The sequence below is a fragment of the Podarcis filfolensis genome (assembly GCF_964270895.1).
Source record: "Podarcis filfolensis genome assembly, chromosome: 1".
Lineage (NCBI taxonomy): Eukaryota > Metazoa > Chordata > Lepidosauria > Squamata > Lacertidae > Podarcis > Podarcis filfolensis.
The window spans coordinates 9,515,520-9,537,052 of NC_139604.1; the positions used below are offsets into that span (position 1 = coordinate 9,515,520).

At 42.6% G+C, this 21,533-nt stretch overlaps 1 protein-coding gene across 5 annotated transcripts in view; it reads left to right on the plus strand.

Annotated features, from left to right (window-relative positions):
• The window catches only part of RAPH1 (Ras association (RalGDS/AF-6) and pleckstrin homology domains 1), a 71,703-nt gene extending 50,782 nt beyond the window's left edge, over nt 1-20,921 (plus strand). For 2 of the 5 annotated variants that reach the window (XM_083626408.1, XM_083626410.1), the window contains 11 exons: nt 326-400; nt 9,308-9,385; nt 10,053-10,212; nt 10,864-10,985; nt 12,294-12,359; nt 12,934-13,077; nt 14,285-14,395; nt 14,833-14,931; nt 15,797-15,917; nt 16,553-16,698; nt 17,923-20,921. In XM_083626408.1, coding sequence (XP_083482534.1) covers nt 326-400; nt 9,308-9,385; nt 10,053-10,212; nt 10,864-10,985; nt 12,294-12,359; nt 12,934-13,077; nt 14,285-14,395; nt 14,833-14,931; nt 15,797-15,917; nt 16,553-16,698; nt 17,923-19,908 — 3,108 coding nt within the window. In that variant the 3' untranslated portion in view covers nt 19,909-20,921. The other 3 variants (XM_083626409.1, XM_083626411.1, XM_083626412.1) reach the window with 2 other exon arrangements.
• Nucleotides 20,922-21,533: the final 612 nt, after the last annotated feature.

Consider the following 21,533-nt stretch of genomic DNA (forward strand, 5'->3'; position numbering starts at 1 on the left):
AGGATGCACTGATATCAAGAAGTAGTCTACTTGCATAATAGTTAATTCTGTAATACTTTTGTAGAATTGCGAACAAGTAGGGCACGCAAAATGAGAATTGGCCACGGATAAAAAAAAAAGGAGTTTTGCAAACATGCAAAAAGTATATATCCTGAACACTCACTTGCCTATTTGCCGCTTAAAATACACCTGGAACTATTATTGAAGTGCTTCTGATGTAAAGAGGAAAAGTTGCACCTGTCTGCTGCTAATCATACACTAGAAAATTACTGTACTGACTTTCTTTTTGACTTAATTTCTTTCTTTCTTTTCTTTTCTGCACAAGCATTCCTATTTGGACAGGGAAACCTCCCTTCTTCTGAGAAACATTGCAGGAAAGCCTTCTCATTTGCTGACCAAGGTGATACTATTATTTCCCACCTGCATGTGACCATTTCCTGGTAGATAGAATGGCATTCATAGAATGGCATTCCTGGTTGATGTTTGTGTGTGTGAATTTGGACTTTGCTTCCAGTAGCTTGTGGTGGTTGAGAGAATGACTTTTCCTCTGGTTGGAGCAGAGGCACTTCGTTTTAAAATACCTTTGGATGAGGAAGGCCGGAATTATTCAGATGTCCTTTCCTAAAATCAGTCTATTACAAACTAAGCTATTTCAAAGGATGCCCTCGGAGCAGTAGGGCATGTTAAGATGCTCATTGTCCATGTTGCCAAAAATCAGTTGAAATTGAAAATTTAAGAAAACATCAAAAATATCAAGCCGTGTTGGTCTGCCATAGTCAAAACAAAAAAATTTTTTCCTTCCAGTAGCACCTTAAAGACCAACTAAGTTAGTTCTTGGTATGAGCTTTCGTGTGCATGCACACTTCTTCAGATACCTTCAGATTCTGAAGAAGTGTGCATGCACACGAAAGCTCATACCAAGAACTAACTTAGTTGGTCTTTAAGGTGCTACTGGAAGGATCAAAAATATCAAATTCATGTTGTGCTACAATAAAGAACCTGTTTACTTTGATTTCTCTCTCTCCATAATAACCTTGGAAAGAGCATTTCTAGTAGCTAACCTCATCATAGTCGATGGGTTCCCTCCACTCCAGAAATTTACAACCTGCACTATTTCCATCCTCAGAATAAAATTACTGAAATTAGTACATTTCAGTAAAACTGTTTGCTCCAGTTATGTGCTTCTTTCTAAACCCAGTTTTTGAATCTTTAAAAAAAAAAAAAATTTTTTTGGCGGTGTGGCAAATTAAAGCTTAAAAGGCAGGAAACATGACTGAGAGCCACAAGGTAGGAAGTGAACCCAGGCTCCACCCTCTAAGATGGTTTCTATCATTAGCTCTTCATTCTTCTGAAAACCGAATTCACAATTGCAGCAGAAAATTGTTTCTTAATTAAAGCCATAAGTATACTGTAAACCTCCCTGTGGATAACTCAATCAGTAGAGCATGAAACTCTAAATCTCCTGGTTGTGGATTAAAGCCCCATGTTGGGCAAAAGACTGGTTGAACTAGATGACCATGGTTGTGCCTTCCAACTCTACAGTTCTGTGATTCTGTGATCCTTGGATGAAGGGTGGTATATCAATTTAATAAATAATAATAAAATTAGCCGTTATCCAGATTCCATCCAAAACTTGTATGTTGAAACTTGTATGGCACATAACCTTCAACTACCGTAGGTTCCTAACAATTGATTTAAGAAAATGCAAATAGGGCACTGTCATGCTTCTAACCCATTTCCCCATTCTTCATTTCTTTTGTAAATTATTATTACAGTAGAAAACCATAATTCCTCAGCTGCTCCTGATTCCTGTTTATCAACAGGTGAAGGCTGCTTATGGAAGCATGATTAAAATCAATTAAGCAGCAAAGCTATAAATAAGATCATGATTGATTAGATGAAAAACATTTTATTTTAATTCTTCTAGAGCAGCCTTTGCCAAGCTTGAGTGTACAGATGTTGTCTGGCTACAACCCAACTCATCCTTGACCATTGGCCATGCTAGCTGAGGATGATGGGGTTTGTAATCCAACAGCATATAGGAACCTACGACTTGGGAAAGCTGTTCTAGAGAGAAAATGGCACCACTTGGCTTGGTAAGGGAAAGTTTTTGATAGGATGTGAGTGATTACTGTTGGTGATTACATAAAGTTTTGTCGATACTTGCTAGATAGAAAAACTAAAATTGTAGAGAGATTTAGTAATGAATTTGCAAAGCGACATGCTCAAAATAATTTGAAGCAACTGGGAAAAAAGAGAAACTCAATATCTGTGCTGCTTCTTTGATTCTTTCAAATTGAAAGACCTAGTTCAGATGTCATGGGAAACCATAATTTCCTGCCACGTGAACAAGCCACAGCCTAACACACACTTCTCTTGACTTGTCTTTCACAGGAGCAGGAAGTTGGCAGCTTCTGTTCCCATTTTAAAAATAAAGACAGTTCTCTGTGACATCCCAACTGTGGTTCGTAAGAACCAGTTGGGATGAAACTTCCCCATTTTCAGATCTCTTCCCCATTCTCATTATCCATAGTTTAAACAAATTGCAGTTCCCTGCATTTGGACAAGAAACTATAGTTGGCTTAAAAACAGGAAGTGAAAGTTTTCAGCGTTCTCCTGGCACTCAAAAGGAAGAGGCTTGCTGTATCTTTATTTACAAATGAGAAAACCATGATTTCTCACTGCTTCTGGAAACAGGCCAAAGTGAGCTTGTGGCTCATTGCAAATTAGCATTATTGCAAGTTAGCTAAGAAAACCAAGAAGTGGAAACCACAAATCTATAAATTTGGCTTATGTTTGGTATACTCTCTGTGATGGAGACAAGTCCCTGCCATTTGATCTTGCTGGCTAGATGGCAGTTCCAGCAGGGTGGTTTAATCAGTTCTGGTTAGATATGCTATCATCTTACCACAATAGGCAACAGGTTGGCTGTGACATTCTACAAGACCTGCAGCTCCCAAATAGCCTTAGAGGTATAGCACCACATAAGACCATGTTACAGTAATCTATTCTAGAGGGCACAATCCATTCCTAACAGGAGGCTCAACTAATGTAGAGTTGCTAAAAGATAATAAAATAATAATAATAATAATAATAATAATAATAATAATAAAAATAATAAAAATAATAAAAATAATAAAAATAATAAAAATAATAACATAATAATAATTATTTGTACCCTGCCCATCTGGCTGGGTCTCCCCAGCCACTCTGGGCAGCTTCCACAAAGACCAAAAATACACTAATATGTCATACATTAAAAACTTCCCTGAACAGGGCTGCCTTAAGATGTCTTCTGAATGTCAGGTAGTTTTTATCTCTTTGACATCTGATGGGAGGGCGTTCCACAGGGCGGGCGCCACTACCGAGAAGGCCCTCTGCCTGGTTCCCTGTAGCTTTGCTTCTCGCAATGAGGGAACCGCCAGAAGGCCCTCGGTGCTGGACCTCAGTGTCCGGACAGAACGATGGGGGTGGAGACGCTCCTTCAGGTATACTGAGCCGAGGCCATTTAGGGCTTTAAAGGTCAACACCAACACTTTGAATTGTGCTCGGAAACGTACTGGGAGCCAATGTAGGTCTTTCAAGACTGGTGTTATGTGGTCTCGGCGGCCGCCCCCAGTCACCAGTCTAGCTGCCGCATTCTGGATTAGTTGTAGTTTCCGGGTCACCTTCAAAGGTAGCCCCACGTAGAGCGCATTGCAGTAGTCCAAGCGGGAGATAATTAGAGCATGCACCACTCTGGCGAGACAGTCTGCAGGCAGGTAGGGTCTTAGCCTGCGCACCAGATGGAGCTGGTAGACAGCTGCCCTGGACACAGAATTGACCTGCACCTCCATGGACAGCTGTGAGTCCAAAATGACTCCCAGGCTGCGTACCTGGTCCTTCAGGGGCACAGTTACCCCATTCAGGACGAGGGAGTCCTCCACACCCGCCCGCCCCCTGTCCCCCAAAAACAGTACTTCTGTCTTGTCAGGATTCAACCTCAATCCATTAGATACTCCTGCTCATGGCCGCTGCCTGTTTTAAGGAAACTCTTTAGGCTGCTCAGAAGCTGATCCACTTCACCAGAGCACCTGGCTTCTCCATCAACATTGCCCACCTTCTTAAAAATTAGCTTTTGCTTGCAAACAAGCTATAGATAACATTGGCATTCTTGACAATGTATTACTGCATATTCGCACCACCCTTCCAAAATCAGTCTCTGAATTTGCTGCTGTTTGCAATCACAATTTCAATGTGTAACTAAAGCCAAATTTGTTTGGAATATAATAAACCGTAGGGTGATGAATGATAAGTATTGACGAAATAGTCTTAAAATCTGATGTGTTAATGCTTTATAGTGGAACGAATAGTTTTTCCTGGAGTAATGAAAACTGCCTTCAGGAAATAGAGTGCCTGCCCTAGTATATCAACAGATTTAGTACAACATCCTAGGCTAGCTTAGATGTCCAGAATTGGCTGTATAGTTAGTGGATCAGTAAGATAATACTCTTCTCTGCAATGACGAATTAAATACCATTACCGCAATTAGCAAAGATCATTAGCGCACTGTCGTTTTGTAGCAAATTGAACTAGCAGTCCAGAACAAAAGTCATTTTCTGCTACTTCACAATCTCTGGTTTAGAAATCTTTCTTTTTTTAGCCCATGCAACTTAAGTAGTGGCACAGTTTAAAACTGTGTTTTAACAAAACATTTCAATGCTTGTTCTTGCATGCCTATGGAGTAAAAAAAAGAAAAAAGAAAGCTCAATGAAAATGTTGATTCACTAAGCTGCTAGTTTGCTGTGGAAGCCTCCTATGTTTAAGAAGCATTTTCTCTTTTGAATATATGCCTAGAAGCAACTATTTATGGCATCTATTTTAACAATGTTGTAAATTGAACTATTATTTTTTAAAAACATTTCCTTCTAGTGATGGAGTTTTATGTCCTGTGTTTTCTGAGTTGGTGAAATAATAAAGTCCTAACTGGCTATCTATAACCATGTACCCCCAAAGAGTTGGATCTGTTTCAAGAGAAAATACTGTGTAGTATCATCTAAGAGGAAACTTTGGAGCAGCAGAATAGAAGTTAACAGTCCATTGCAGAATTAATAGCTTTGTATTGAATATCTGATCTTTTGAATTATCAGCTATTTATAGTTAATGGGCAGTATCCAAAGAATGGCGTAAAGCAGAGCTTTCCAGACTGTGTGTCACGACATGTTAATGTGTCAGTTGCACCGTGTAGGTATGTCACGGGGATGCTCCCTGTGCTCCTCCCAGGGTTGGAAAGGGGTTTGTTTAACCTCCGGTTTGCTAGTAAAACTGAATTACTATGTCATGAAATGATGCATGTCTTTAAAAAGTGTGTCACCAACATGCAAAGTTTGGAAAGCTCTGGCATAGAGTTATACCAAGGGGCTTCTGCTAGGCCAGAAGAAGTTTATATTTTTTATTTTATTTTTAAGTGCTGGTTCCCTGGACCAGATTAGTCAACCAGGTTCCCTCCAGATGTTGGAATGCATCTCCCATCATCCCTGAGTATTGGCCATGCTGGCTTGGATTGATGAGGGTTGGGATCCAGCAACACATGAGGGGCACTCTGCGGGCTACCCCTGCCCTACAATCACAGACCGGTTGTGAACCTCCCCTAAGCTTCACCAGCAGTTTTGGTAGATGAGAAACGAGGCTCAATTCCATTTAGATTCATGGAACAGATTTCATAGTTGCTTTGATTTTGGCACTGTTTAGCACAAGCCGTGCTAATAAAAGAACTTGAAAAGCATCCCTGCATAAGTAGTAATTAGACATATATTTACATTGTTCATTCTTGCATCTCAGTGCCTAAGAAATAACTTGGCCAAAGGATAAAAGACCTTTGGACATATTTTGGCATCTTTAGTAAGTTTTGGTTTACTAAACTGCAAGCACAGTTCTGGAGTTGGAAGTTTTTTCTTAGCTTAGTTAGGGGAGAATACTGCAAAACAGGGTCTTTTTAGTAGGGGTGTGCATGGACCCCATTCTTGGGCTTTCATGTATACAGTCATACCTCGGGTTAAAGACGCTTCAGGTTGAGCGTTTTCAGGTTGCATCCCGCAGCAACCCGGAAGTAACGGAACGGGTTACTTCTGGGTTTCGCCGCATGCGCAGACGCGGCAAATCACGACCCCCAGACGCGGGTTGCGTTCTGCTCAGGTTGCGAACGGGGCTCCGGAACGGATCCCATTCACAACCAGAGGTACCACTGTATCTGCATTTTTTTTAAAAAAAATCCAATGTGTTTGAATTGCTCTGTGGTCTCTGGACTTCAAACTGTCATGCAAGTTTGAAGCCACTCTGAAATGATGAAATGAAGCTCTCCCGTTTTCTGTACACTATGAAGGGGGATCTAAAACTGCCAGCAGAGTTCCGAAGATTTCTGGGTTATTGCTTTTCGTTAAGGCAGAGCAATGTACATTTGAACCTTAAAAAGTTTTTAACTTTTTAAAAACTCTTCCACTACTGTGCTTTAACATTTTAAATAAATAATAATAATCAGAGATCTTCAGCACTACTGACTTGGACAGCCTCGCTTCTTGAAAAGCTAGGTGAACACTCATATATAGAAAAACATAGAGCTAAAAGGGACAGAAGAATATGCAAGCAACTTGAGGCATTGTGGAGGCCCTGATCTGACTGGGGTGGGCGTGCTATTTGGCCTGCACATTTGTTAGTGATAATGCTTACACTTTGGTTTTACTTCTACAGTACCTTCTTTCAACAAACACACTTTCCATCTTTCTAAACCGTGAAATACATTTCACTGGTCCTAGTAAGCACAAAGCAAGTTTATTGATTTATATTAAAACTGTATCCTAACCTTCCTCCACAAGGAGCCCAGGGCATAAATTAATTGTATTAATTGAATACAGTATAAAATAAAATAAAGCATAATTTGAAACAGTTAAAAACAATAAAATAGAATTTGTTTAAAAACCCTACAACAATTTTAAAGAAATTTATGTCTTCAAAAAATTGACAGTATAATTCCCCCCAAAGATCATCTGAGGTGCAGAATGAAGAACTGGAATTTATCCAGATTTAAGAGGCAGTTCAGCATGTGACCTGCTTTCACCCTACCCACCATGTTAATTGACGTGGAGACTTATTTTAGGCAAAAAGCCAGAAGTCATGCCAGCATGTGGGTCCCAAAAGAGGAGCGGTCACACCATTTTTTGTATTTTCTCTTTCTCAAATAACGGCAGAGCCCACCAGTCCTGTTATTTGCCACCCACTGTCGATTCGTTTTTAAGGTGGTTGCTGTTCTCTGACCTGTGGGTTGTGCTCAGTGCTGTAAAGCAGCTGGGGGGCAGTTTTTGTGTGTGGCATGGCTTGCTGATTGCTAAATGCCGTGTTAACTTTTCTTGTAGCAACTCATTATAGGATTCAGTAAATTGTCTCAAGATGGAAGGCTTGGTTTTCTTTAATTGCAACCGTTCTTAAAAAATATGGCTCATAGAATGAACTGGGAGATAAAGACTTGACCCTTCAGCTGGAGCGCTCCTCATTTGACACTTTTCCCAGCTGTCAGCTGGGCTCCTCAAATCATTTAGCAGACGTGTAGCTGCCTTTTCGAAAGCACAGTTTGGTCTGCTTGTGCAGGTCAGGTGTGCGTACATCATTTCTACATATGCTGCAAATCGTACAGTGGGCTATAATTCTTATTTGCTAAGAAAAAGTTGCTGCCTGGTCCACCTCATTTCAAGTTTTGTGTGCCTCCTGGCACTCAGCATAGAATTTGAGCCTCCCTCTGTTTCAATTTAATGCTCCAGGACTGCACTTTCCAATAAGTCCCTTGTCTCAGCAAGCTTTGCATTTGCAGCACGTGTGTTTTAGTACATATTTTGAGAGGTGGCTTATGGGGCTCTTTTTAATGGAAATCGGAAAATAAGCATAAGCTTTTTATAAGTTCTCTCTGTCTTGCCAACGCTGCCAACCTTTCATAATTAAGTTGCTAACCTTCAATATTTGCTTCCATTTATAGCCTTGTCTTTTTCTGTGTAAAGCCGCTGGTCCTTCTAATGGCTTTTTGCTTGTGTTATTAGTAGACAGAAGAAAAGGAGACATGCAAAAGTAGGCCAGTCTAATCTAACCATAACAGTCTCTTGAAATAGTTACTGGTTATAAGCTATAACTTGTCATGTGCAAGAGCCGATCTAACTGGGTTTGACTTCCTAGATAGGACGGCCAATAGCTATATAGTTTGAGACCGAATGAAATATGACCCTGCAACCAATGTGAAACTGTGGGTACTTAAGTGAGTTAAGGGAGGGCTACAGTTGTTCCAGGGTGTTTAAATCACCCCATCACCCCCCAAATGGCAACAACATTTAGATGCTTGCAAGAGTTATACTTTAAAAGTTCCACTCCAGTTTTACTTTTCAAGCTGCATGAAACCATCTAAGGAAGGTCCTTACACCAGCTTAATAACCTTCTTTGTTTCTTGCCTAAGTGACTATTCAGATAACGTTTCAGGCCTCATTTATTATTGCTGTTATCATCTTAACTTGTTACTTTCATTGAAGATGGTTGTAATGTTGGTGAACCAAGGCCGTTGCTGTTAGCAGCTGTTTCCTGTTTCACCACTCTTTGTAGAACAGACTGAAAATGATGATGCTGAATGTAGCTACATGTGACTAGGGAGAAAATCCATATATAGAAGAGCTTTCTCGGGAGGATGAAATGCGCAGCACAAATGCCACTGTGTAGAAAAATGTGCAGCTGCTTAGGTCAGGTGAAACTAACGTGAATGGCGCATGTCTTTTTATCAAGAAGGGAATGATGAATTTGTGTTGGTGGTATCTTTCACAGTAGAGAAAAGTAATTTTGAAGCAGGAAAACTCTTAGTAGGATTCCATGTTCTTTATATATGGATGGAAGAACCATTAAATAACTTGTAGCTGGGTATTGTTGGAGGGTGTTGCAATAGTAAGAATAGGATAATAAGCATAAAGAATAATGAAAATACCAGGTAAGAAAAATGGTGATTTAAGGAAATGAGTAGTTTGCTTTAAGTGGTTCTACTAGAGCAGGCATAGGCAAACTCAGCCCTCCAGATGTTTTGGGACTACAACTCCCATCATCCCTAGCTAACAGGAGCAGTGGTCAGGGATGATGGGAATTATAGTCTCAAAACATCTGAAGGGCTGAGTTTGCCTATGCCTGTACTACACGCTATCATACTGTTTTAGTTGAGTGATTGTTGCCTCTGGGTAATCAATACTCAAAAGTTTTTCAGTGGTTTAAGCTTTGCTTAGTGTTGGTTAAACAAACTTTTCTTCTCCCACAGGAGGAACAGGCTGCTAAGCTAAAGGCTGAAAAGATCAGGGTTGCTTTAGAGAAGATTAAAGAGGCACAAGTTAAAAAGGTAAACTATAGTTCTTGCATTATCCAAAGTCAGTCTTGATATGTTGTGGAGGTCTATTTTGAAATATTTGTTCTCTGTTGAGGAATGCATACATATGGCATAAATATTTTCCCCGTGGTTGTATTCACATCGTGTATTTTTCTAGCATGATATTCTCATCTGGTAGTGTAGTTTGCATTTGTATCACATCCTAGTTGATTAGTTCTCAAATTCTGAATAGTGTAAAGGGGAGTCCCTAAAGATGTCTTAAATTTTAACACATTTTGCAACCAAGTACCATGGTAGTATGCCTACAATATGAAAACTAAATAGGCGCAAGCTAGCTTATTATCTGATTTTACTGAGAGATAACAGTAATGAAATGCATGTAATTTCATGAATTTTTGACTTGGCGCCTTTCTTAGTTTGCAGTTACTTAACTCGCTCTTGAATTCCACTGAAATCAACAGGAGAATTGGTGTTATTCACAGAATAGCAACTTATTAAGCCAAAAATGTTGGCTAGTTGCAAGGTTAATTCAGATTGCCATTTTATAGCCTTTTAAAGCTAATTGATAACAACATAGGCCTAATTAGAAAAACGTCAACATGAACATGTTAGCATTTACTTTTATGTTTTCAACTTCTGCCTGGCTGATTTAACTCTGTCTCCTTCTGTCTACATACAGCTTGTAATTAGAGTCCACATGTCAGATGACAGCTCCAAAACAATGATGGTCGATGAACGACAGACAGTAAGACAAGTGCTGGACAACTTGATGGACAAGTCCCACTGTGGTTTTAGCTTAGACTGGTCTTTGGTAGAAACCATCTCAGAATTACAAATGGGTTAGTAAAACTTGAAGTACAGCTTCTTCCTGTCTCTTGCGCCGAGCGGATGCACAATTTTACCGATACGTAGTCCTGTTTTAGAACTCTTTGCTAACTTGCTCTGTATTCATAATCTCAGGTATTTGAGTTTTCAGTTTCCAAACTATGTGTTACAACATCTCAGAGATCTAAGACTTTTAGTGAAGGGCCTGACGTTGTACTTTTTGTGATCTCTTATTAAAAACCTATGGAATTACTGGATGTGCTTAATGTGGCTACTCATAATTGCATGTGGAAAATACTATGGCAAAAAAGTCAAGTAAACAAACCCAGTTCCATTGCTCTTTCTAAGTCTGTAAACCCCATTTTTAGATTATAAACCCGAGGGCAGGGACTGTCTTACTAGTGATTTCGGTAATCCACTTCAGGAGTCTTGTTAGCTTAAATAAAATAGGATTACCATCATCGTTTGTTTATATTGCCCACATTTGCATGTCCTGATAAGCAGGATTCCTGGCTAATGGTGACACATATATATCAGATATATTTAACCATGTCATTACTGCTTTTTGTCATGAGTCAGCAAACCGTTGCCCCCCCCCTCCAAAAAAACCCCGCTCCTGTGTTTATAGCTTAGAATATTTATTATGTGATTTGTTTATTACGCAGAGAGAATCTTTGAAGACCATGAAAACTTGGTAGAAAACCTCCTCAACTGGACAAGAGACAGTCAAAATAAACTTATGTTTGTAGAACGTATAGAAAAATATGCACTTTTCAAAAATCCCCAGGTAAGTATATTGCTCCCCCCCACACACACACATCTGAGCACCTTTCTGGCACTTACTATATTTTAATATATGAAACACAAATTATACACACAATAGCGGACATATCTCTCTTTAATAAATTTTCTCTGGGACTAAAACCACAGTTCTCTTTGTAGAATGAGTGAACAAAAAGCAGAGCCCTGGCAGTCTCCCCAGACTCCAATTTTACCCATTGTCTGTCCTCAGCCACAATGGGAACCATGTGACTTATATGTTTAGTCTTACAATAGAGAGCTATTGGACGTTCCGCAGCTCCCTTCACTTGCTGGCTTGTATATGAGAGCCTTCAAAATTTGGCATATTCTTGAGCCAAATGCAAACTGGTGTACTTTTTTTTTTTTTTTTTCAATTTCTATATCTGTTGTAAGGAGCATTTGAAATAAACAGAGTTGTTTAAGGAAGGGCGTTTTTTCTCAAACGCTACCAAGTTTCCCCATCCTTTTCCACGGTTTGCCATAAAAGTATCTTTGTTTACATTTATAGATATTTGAATGCAAATGGTGAAAATTATGGTAACGTGTAGGGATTAACAGCATATCAGATAAATCTCTTTGGAGCTTACATGGAGTGGAATGTTAAAAAACATGACTTCAGATTTAGTAAAGTTGATTCGAAGCCCAGCAACCTTTTTTTTAAAAAAAAAAACACAGACTCCTTTCTGAGTTTGAGAGGTGTTTTAATAGGTCTGGACATCATCTGCATCCCCCCACAAAAAGAATTTGTTCCTTCATAATGTTGATTTCATGAACTGGTTCTGCTTCAGCCTTCTTCCTAGTGGTTCTGTGGCAATATAAACTGGATAAACAAGAGATATCTCTGCTTTGTCCCATGCTACAGATTGGTTTTGAATCCAAATTGCCTATCTTGATTGTCATAAATATTCTATAGATCCCCCTCCCCAATATTCCAACAATTTTGATGTCCAATCCCATCCTAATTACTTCAATCAAAGGCTTCATAGATACCTTGCACAAAGACTCCAAGGGAGTAAAAGTTTGGTTTTACAGAAATGTATATTTAGCCGAGTCCTGATTGGGTCAGGTATTTGGCAAGCACATGTAGATTCAGTTATCTGGATAAAATCCAGAAGAGAGTGTAAGTACTTTAAATAAAAATTTTAAAAACTTCTCTGGTTTATAGGGGAGTTTTTGTGTGGAAACCTGGAGAAGTTATTCTCAGACACGGCACCCTTATCAGCATAGGGATATCATGATGATTAAATTTCTGAATTCTAAGCTTCAGCTGAAAATCTCAATCTCTCTCTTACAGAATTATCTTCTAGGGAAAAGAGAAACCTCTGAAATGGCAGACAGGAACAAGGAAGTACTACTGGAGGTGAGACTTTCCACATTATTGATGTGGTGGCTGTTTTGCTGCTGCTGCTGCTATTCATTTATTGCTATGCAAGAATGGTGAAGGAATCTTAAGTCCCGCCTACAGAGCTCATAGGGACGCGGGTGGCGCTGTGGGTTAAACCACAGAGCCTAGGACTGCTGATCAGAAGGTCAGCGGTTCGAATCTGCGTGACGGGGTGAGCTCCCGTTGCTCGGTCCCTGCTCCTGTCAACCTAGCAGTTCGAAAGCACGTCAAAGTGCAAGTAGATAAATAGGTACCACTCCGGAGGGAAGGTAAACGGCGTTTCCGTGCACTGCTCTGGCTCACCAAAAGTGGCTTAGTCATGCTGGCCACATGACCCGGAAGCTGTACGCCGGCTCCCTCGGCCAATAAAGCGAGATGAGCGCCGCAACCCCAGAGTCGGCCACGACTGGACCTAATGGTCAGGGGTCCCTTTACCTTTACCTTACAGAGCTCATAATCTAAATCTAAAGGTTAGCTAATGTGTGCTGGAAGAAATATCCCTGTGACTGCAGAATATTCTCTTCAAATCTATGTTAACTTTCTATTCCAGGAGTGTTTTTGCGGAAGCTCAGTAACGGTGCCAGAAATTGAGGGTGTCTTGTGGCTGAAGGATGATGGCAAAAAATCTTGGAAGAAGCGTTATTTTCTTCTGCGTGCTTCTGGAATCTACTATGTTCCCAAAGGAAAGGCAAAGGTGAATCTTCTGTTTCTAAAACAGAAGACTTGTACCACTCTCATCTTTTCAAAACCCTGACATCCCAGTTTGTCACTCCCATCGGCCCAAGTTTGCAGCCCGCCAGATAAAATGATCCCCCTTCTCTTCCTCTCTCACACTGTTCTGAGGGTTTTGCTCCACTCTCCCAAGCCGATTTCCTGGGGAGGAAAGGGGGAAAGCCCCATTGCACAAGCGGAAGTCCTTGCATAGGGGTCTTCCACTGATGGGGTCGGTTAGATGAATCCTACCCATAATTCCCAACTCTTCCTCTTCCAAGAAGGAATAAGTAGTAGCCAGCTCTGATAACTGAATCTATTTCAATCTCTGTCAGAAGATACCGTATTTTTCGCTCTATAAGACGCACCAGACCGTATTTTTCGCTCTATAAGACGCACCAGACCACAAGACGCACCTAGTTTTTGGAGGAGGAAAATAAAAAAAAATATATTCTGAATCTCAGAAGCCAGAACAGCAAGAGGGATCGCTGCGCAGTGAAAGCAGTGATCCCTCTTGCTGTTCTGGCTTCTGGGATAGCTGCGCAGCCTGCATTCGCTCCGTAAGACGCACACACATTTCCCCTTACTTTTTAGGAGGGAAAAAGTGAGTCTTATAAAGCAAAAAATACGGTCTTTGGTTAACCAAGCCCTATCTTTTACCCATCCCCATGGTGGACTCAGTTTTTGAATGAAAACACTCCCAATAATGATGAAAATATCTATTTAATATTAATCACCACCTGATAAAGAAATCTTTATGTCCCCTTTCTGGTAATATTTTAACAGTCATGCTTTTCTTAATTTCCAGTTGGGTTCCATTAGCATATCACAGTTGAAATATATTTTTTTTATGTGCTAATTCAATAGTGACTTAGTGTACGTCACGAAGGCATTGTGTTTTACTTTGGAAACACCGGCATTTTAATCTAATTTGAAGTTCTTTTCATAGTTGAGAGATCCTAGAAAATTGTTCCACTTTGATCTTGTAACATTTTCCATTCTGCTGATTATATAGTACTAATGTTTTTATTCCTGTCTTGGGTTAATTTGTTTTATTCTAGTTGCCTACTGAGATTAGTTCCTTGTGTTTACATTAACCTGAAAGTTACACAGGAGGTAACTTTGAAAGAGTTACGGTAAAATGATTTGAGGGTTTCTACGTCCATGACCGTATGTGTTTCTTTTTATAGGTCTCTCGGGATCTTGTATGCTTCCTTCAGCTGGACCATGTAAATGTTTACTACGGCCAAGACTATCGGAACAAGTATAAAGCCCCTACAGACTATTGTTTAGTACTTAAAGTAAGTGTTGAGTAGTAGCTGTCAATATGAGAAATGAAAAGGGGAAGGGGAAAAGGCCACAGACTAGTTGTTGGAAAACTTCTTGCACCTTGTGTGCTGCGTGTTGCCCATTTCTTCATGAAACGCAAAAAAAAGGCTTATTTTGTATCAGCCAGTATTGATTTGATACCCTCTCCATCAGATCCTGTTTTCATTTGCCTTTGAGAGAAGGCGGCAAGTTCTTAATCATATTTTGCAGCAGTTTCTGTCAACAGCTTCAGTGAAGACATATGAACCCTGGCATTCAAAGGATGCATTCCTCCCTTTTTGCTATCGCAACTGCAAAATCTTTGAACAGGACTCTTCTGCTTCCCTAGGAGTAGTCTTAATGCTGTAAGGTTAAGGTTGTTATTTTTAAATTCAGTTCACCCTGATTGCGATAAATGTTTCTCTTGCAGCATCCTCAGATTCAGAAGAAGTCGCAATATATTAAATATTTGTGTTGTGATGATATCAGAACCCTACATCAGTGGGTAAATGGCATCCGTATTGCTAAGGTATGTTCCAGTTCTCTGCTCCTCTCCCAATAGCTGTCATACCATAAGAGTTGGAAAGTATAAACACAGAATGGCGTTGCTAATGTCCAAACATAGACACTGTTTTTAAGGGCAGGGATTCTAAAAATCAGATTTAAATATATTCTTTTAAAAATTGTTACTCGCATATAACAAAGTATATGATTATATAAAAATGGATTGTTGTAACAATTTAAAGTTATCCGTTTTTATTTACTCTGCTGGTCATCAGAATATGCATTTCCAGGCTGGTATAACACATTAAACCAAAAGTATGTCCAAATTAATAGGTGATGCCCAACTTTAGTCTCCCTTAGATTTGAAATCTGGGTCTTCTCTTGAGTATGACCTAGTTGGGTATCACTCATTCTGCATTCTGTGACCATTTATTTTCACGCTGAAGCGTTTCCAGCCTCTTTAACATTTTTATTCCTCCTTTGACAAGTAACCCTCTTCCTAGGATTCCATGTCATATGGAACTTCGTGCTTGGGATGGCATCTGTGCCTTCTTGATTTTTCCCTATACCCTCATATGCAAAACTCTGTAGTTGTCTGGAGAATTGTAACTCGGTGTGTTAGAAGAGTTATTGGCTGGAACTACCAATTTCACCCCATGGCACTTTCCAGATAGTTGTTATTCCATCAGGCGAGCAGCTGTTTCTAGCTTTCAGTGCAGATTGGTAATAAGAAACCAAGACTCCAGCAGGCACCAAACAAAATTTCAGCTAATCTTACAGTGTAGGTTTTGTCAGGAGCAAGCCCACTAGTCTGAAATGAAAGGGATGGGGTTGATAAGCTTGGGATTTGAATCATGCAGTGTTCACATTCCCTGTTCTGTTTTGTTCAGTATGGGAAACAATTGTACGTAAACTATCAAGAAGCCCTGAAAAGGACAGAATCGGCATATGACTGGACATCCCTCTCCAGTTCTAGTATCAAGTCTGGATCCAGTTCATCTAGTTTGCCAGGTAAGCCTCAGTACCATTCTGTTTCTATAAAATAAGAAGTTTTGATTCACTGTAAAAACACCCCTTGGGTGACATGAAAATGAGACCTACCATTTAATTCAGAAACATACACCTTTTCAAATGTGAAGAACGTGAACTAAAGAATAATTACATTGAGACAGTGTTTGTGCGACTCGTTGCCAGAGCATCAAGATGAAAGAGGCTTCTGTTCAGTCCTGTGCACTGTTTTCAGTTGTTAAATGAACAGAGAAAGCGTTCGATTCCATTGAGTATCTTCCAGCTCACACATGGAGCATAGCTGTCAAGTGTCCCTTATTTGGCGGGACAGTCCCTTATCCCAGTGCCATGTCCCGCTGCTGTCCTTTATTGATGAGGCTTCATTTGGCTGCTGGCTGGGTTTTCTGCCTTTGGCTCAGAGGGGCTCAGAAGTTGAACATACCTGTGCCCGGAAAATCCCTTATTTTGGCTGCTGATCCCTTATTTTTGAGGCTGCTGGTCCCTTATTTTCAAATCTGTAAGTTGACAGCTATGACATGGAGTCGATTATACATGTGAGAGTGATTCACTCAAATAAACTTGTTTTTGTGGGTTTTGCACATTGATGCCCAATGTGTGTTCTGCATTTCTTTTCGCAGAATCTCAATCCAATCATTCTAATCAATCAGATAGCGGAGTTTCAGATACCCAAACAGGACATGTCCGTTCTCAAAGTATCGTTAGCTCCATCTTCTCAGAGGCCTGGAAACGGGGAACCCAACTGGAAGAGTCTGGCAAAATTAGCGTAAGTATCATACAACAGACAATACTATATTATTGTGATAGGATATGAATTTCGCCATTGCATAACATTGGCCTTGCTTGTAAGCCATGATTCCTACGTAAGGAAGCAGCCAAGAATTCTCCATTAAATTTGGAGAAACAGCCAAGCCTCATCCATTCTGGGAATATACCATTATGGTAACAGTTGCTTCATGTCACAGCTTGCTCCCCTATGTTTTATGCTATGTTTTGTTTTGTTTTCCTGTTGCCTCGCAGTCTCATGTGGCAAATGCAAAACCCGGAACAGCTCAGAGCTCCACTGCTGTGATGACTTAAGCAGGGGTAGAGTTAAGGTCAGGGGCCTTGTTTGAACTATTAACCTGGGTGAATGATGCAACCAAAATCATGCAGACTAACTTTTTTCAAGAGATATCTAATATTTAAGCACACTGATTAGTCCACAAGTGCCTGAGTGTTTAGTGCCCTAATCTGACAATGTCATGCACCCCCCCACCCCAATTTATTAATAATCTGTCATGGTTCTGGTTTAGCATATATTGCTGGAAAATTCTTCCAGAATGAAGAATCTTAAAAGAGTTCTATAGCTTGCTGAATTTCAGATAAGTACTCTTTGCAATGGTATGCATAGCTCTAAATTGCAGGAAACCATCGTTTCACAAGGCTTCCCTCAAATAATCACATAATACGGAGGAATGGTCATAAAATATAGGATTGTTCATTTGGTGGTCCATTATCTATTAACAGATGTCACAAAGTAAATCACCTTAATAACTTGACCAGAACTCTTGGTGCCTTCTGTTTGACCTCTTCCTTCCCCCCCCCCCCGCCCCCCAGTGCAATAATCCCTGCATGCCTTGACTCCCCTTCCTATTCTGTGATATAGTTAGTCGTGATGGTTTTCACTCTGTGTATTGATTATCAGTGCTTGGTCACTTGCATTCCCCTCCCGTCAAATTTGGCTATATATATTTCCACCTTAGGCAGTTGTGAGGGATTCTGCTCTAAAAGCAATGGGAGATCTTGTCTTCCCTAATGCAATTGCGAACTTTGTGCAGGTCCCTCTGCATATAGTGCCAACCCAACCTTCTCTCTTAGTTATACGACACTTTATTCGACTTTTTGTAATTCATAGTAGTTAAGTTTATAGCAGGCACTTTCACAATCATTTCTCTTTTCATATATGTTTGAATTTTATTTTTATTTTTTGTATTCCCTTCCCTTTTAGGCTAGAATGGACTCAATAAGCCGACCTTTTACTTCAGTCCCACCAGCTTTGTCTCCGCAGGCCAAAGCGACCCCCCTATATTCAGCTTCACAGCCATCGCCTCCCCTTCCACCCCCTCCCCCTCCTCCGCCACCCCCTCCTCCACCGCCACCCCCTCCGCCGCCGCCCCTCCCCAGCCAGTCCATGTCATCCGGAGGCGGCTCAGCCACCGTCTTTGTGAAGTACAGCACGATAACAAGGCTGCAGAATGCCTCTCAGCATGGGGGGCTTCTCTTCAAGCCCCCCCATATGATGCAGCAACCCCCACCAATTCTGCCACCGGCAAAACCCCAGAACCCAGTGCCCCCTAATGGCGTGGTCCCTCCTCCGCCGCCCCCGCCGCCTCCCCCTACCCCCGGCTCAGCTATGGCGCAGCTCATGAAGCCCGTGCCCTCCATCCCGTCAGTGCCGCAGTTCACGCCGCCACCCCCTCCTCCCCCTCCTCTCAAAATCCACCAGATTCATCAGAATATTCCTCAGGCGCCAGCCGCGGCCCCTGCCGTGCCGCCGCCTCCCCCGCCTATGCCTGCGCCGCCACCTCCCCAAGCCCCTCCTAAGCCTGCCATGACTCTGCCTACACAGAGTAGCTCAAAAGCCGCCTCGCCTGTCGCGGCGCAACCCACGCCCCCTGCCCCTGCCCTGGTTCCTTCAGCGGTGAAGAAGCAGCCCAGTTTCGCAACTCCGCAGGTTCCCCTGTCTCCTGTCCCGCTAGGCCCTCTCCCCCCGCCCACTTTGCCCAAGCAGCAGAGCTACTCCGGCAAACTTCCGCCCTCGCCGCAGTCCCCTGTGCCATCGGTGGTGAAGCAAATCGCCAGCCACTTCCCTCCGCCTCCCATGCCGGCTTCAGAGCCTCAGCCTTTAAAGCCCACCCCTCTGAATGTGCCGCCGCAGTCTCCTCCAGCAGTCAAAGCCAAGCCGAAATGGCAGCCCACCGCCGTCCCATCTCCCGACTTCCCTCCTCCGCCACCTGAAAGTAGCCTAGCCTTTCCTCCGCCGCCCTCCCCTGCTCCGACGGTGGTGTCTCCCACGCCGGACAAGGCAGGGGGTTCCCCGGTCAAGAAGTCTACCAAGACGTCCAGCCCGGGAGGAAAGAAGCCCCCACCGACTCCCCAGCGGAACTCCAGCATAAAATCCAACAGCTCAGCGGAGTACCACGAATCAAAGAGACCGTCGGTGGATAGCCTGGTCAGCAAATTTGCACCTCCGCCAGAGCCTTTGGGGTCTCCTGTGAAGGAGACTCCGCTCCCCCCTGCAGCTCCCCCCAAGCCAGGAAAGCTCAATCTGCCTATCGTACTTCAGCAAGCGGGAATTTCCGCAAAGGCACCTGCCGCAGGAGCGCCCGGGAAGGGCACCGTGGAAGAGTTTCCCTCCCCTCCGTCGGATTCAGACTTCCCCCCTCCGCCGCCTGAAATCGACCTCCCTCTGCCGCCCATCGAGATTCCCGCCGTGTTTTCGGGCAACACCTCTCCCAAAGTGGCCGTCGTCAACCCTCAGCCCCAGCCCCTGTGGTCCAAACAGTCGGGGAAGAAAGCTCCTCCTCCCACCCGCCCCAAGCGCAACGACAGCACCCGGCTCACGCAGGCGGAAATGGCCGAAGCGCAGGCCGCCGCGGCTCCGCAAGCGGCCGTGGCTCCGCAAGTGCCCACCTCGCCCAAGTCTGGCCTTAGCGTTCAGCCCGGGTTCCTGGCCGACCTGAACAGGACTCTGCAGCGCAAGTCCATCACGCGGCACGGCTCCCTCTCCTCGGCTCGGATATCCAGGGCGGAGCCGACGGCCACCATGGATGACATGGCTTTGCCCCCGCCCCCGCCGGAACTTCTCACGGAGAAGCAGAAGAGCAGCAACTTTGGAAGCAGCCACATATCGGGCTATGCAACGTTACGGAGAGGTCCACCGCCGGCGCCCCCCAAGAGGGATCAAAACACCAAACTCTCTCGAGACTGGTGATAGTAAGTGGCCGCCAGTGAACTCTACAAATGACATGTCTGATACACTTGTGAAGCTCCTTGTCTTAATAGCTCTGTGTGTGTGTGTGTGTGTGTGTGTGTGTGTGTGTGTGTGTACCCGCACGCACACACACTCACACAACACACACACGAACAGAAGCTATGGGCGCCTGTTTCGGTTCACAATCAGTCCAAAAGATTTCTCTGTTTGCAGTTGGTTTATTGGGGCAAGGGGCGGGCTAACTAATTTGAGATCCTTCTTACGGATTGGACCAAAATCTTTGAAACACTTCTTTTTTCCTGCAATTCAGGAAAACATCTGTTGTCTGTCACGTGAGACATGTTGGTGCATGTATTATAAATGTAGGTATATAATATATTGTGAAGTATTTTGTTGCAATGATAGAGGCTAACCAGAATGTTTTTGTACATCTGTATTTATTTGTTTCAGTCAACCGATATGTATATTACCGGAAATTGGATGGCACATCTTAAAAGAAAAGCCCTTTTAAAAATTGAAGATAATAGGAGGCACTTTAATCAGAAAAAAACCTATTTTTCCCAGTCGGTGACGGGTATAGGGTACTGACAGATTCTATCGGCGTTCGTACATTGTCAGTTGATTGAAAACTCCGAAACAATCTACCAAAACATTCTGGTTGTAATACTACTGAGATTAAATCCATACATAGGAAAGGGGATGTGTTGTATTGTGGGCCTGGAGTTAAATATATTTGGACTTCAAAATACAGACATTCCCTTCTGGAACTGTTAAGGGGAAAGGAAAGGATTTATTTAATCAAAACGCTTAAGAAGACACTGCCCTTTATTACACCTTTGTGCACTTAGGTGTAAGCTCCATGGAACACGGCGGAGACATATTTGTGACTAAATAGGTGTAGGATCCGGCTCCAATCCTGTTCACACTTACCAGGGAGCAACTTGCAATGAACCAAGTGGGATTTTCTCTGAAGGGATCGTGCTTTTAATTAGAATAAATACACACTCTTCTAATCCATGTTACTCATTTTTATTTAGAGATCCGTTTGGCATTTAAGCAGAAATGGTGCATCTGCAAGCTCAGTTCAGAATCATTCTGGGTGTGCCAGTCGTCATGTGTGACCACCAATTCAGCTCAGTTCGCGAGCTCCTTGCTCTGGTGCTACTCGGCAGGTTGCCAAGATACCATCTTGCGTACGACCCAAGCGCACCCGCATCTCTTAACGCTCAGAGCAAGCCCTCTCCCGACGTTCAAAACATGTATCTGTGGAGAGAAGTTGGCCACCCCTCAGATGTTGGATGGCACGAGGTTCTGGGTTACGGGCAGGGCTGCTGCGAGTGTGTTCAGCAAAGCGCACTTGCAAACCCGCTTCAACCTTCCCGCTTGAAGTGTGGAGAAAATGGGGTTTGCTCACCCAATTGGGCACCCTTCCCCCCCCCCCCATATACCGTATTTTTTTGCTCTATAAGACGCACCTAGTTTTTGGAGGAGGAAAACAAGAAAAAGAATATTCTGAATCTCAGAAGCCAGAACAGCAGTGAAAGCAGCAATCCCTCTTGCAGTTCTGGCCTCTGGGATAGCTGCGCAGCCTGCATTCGCTCCCTAAGATGCACACACATTTCCCC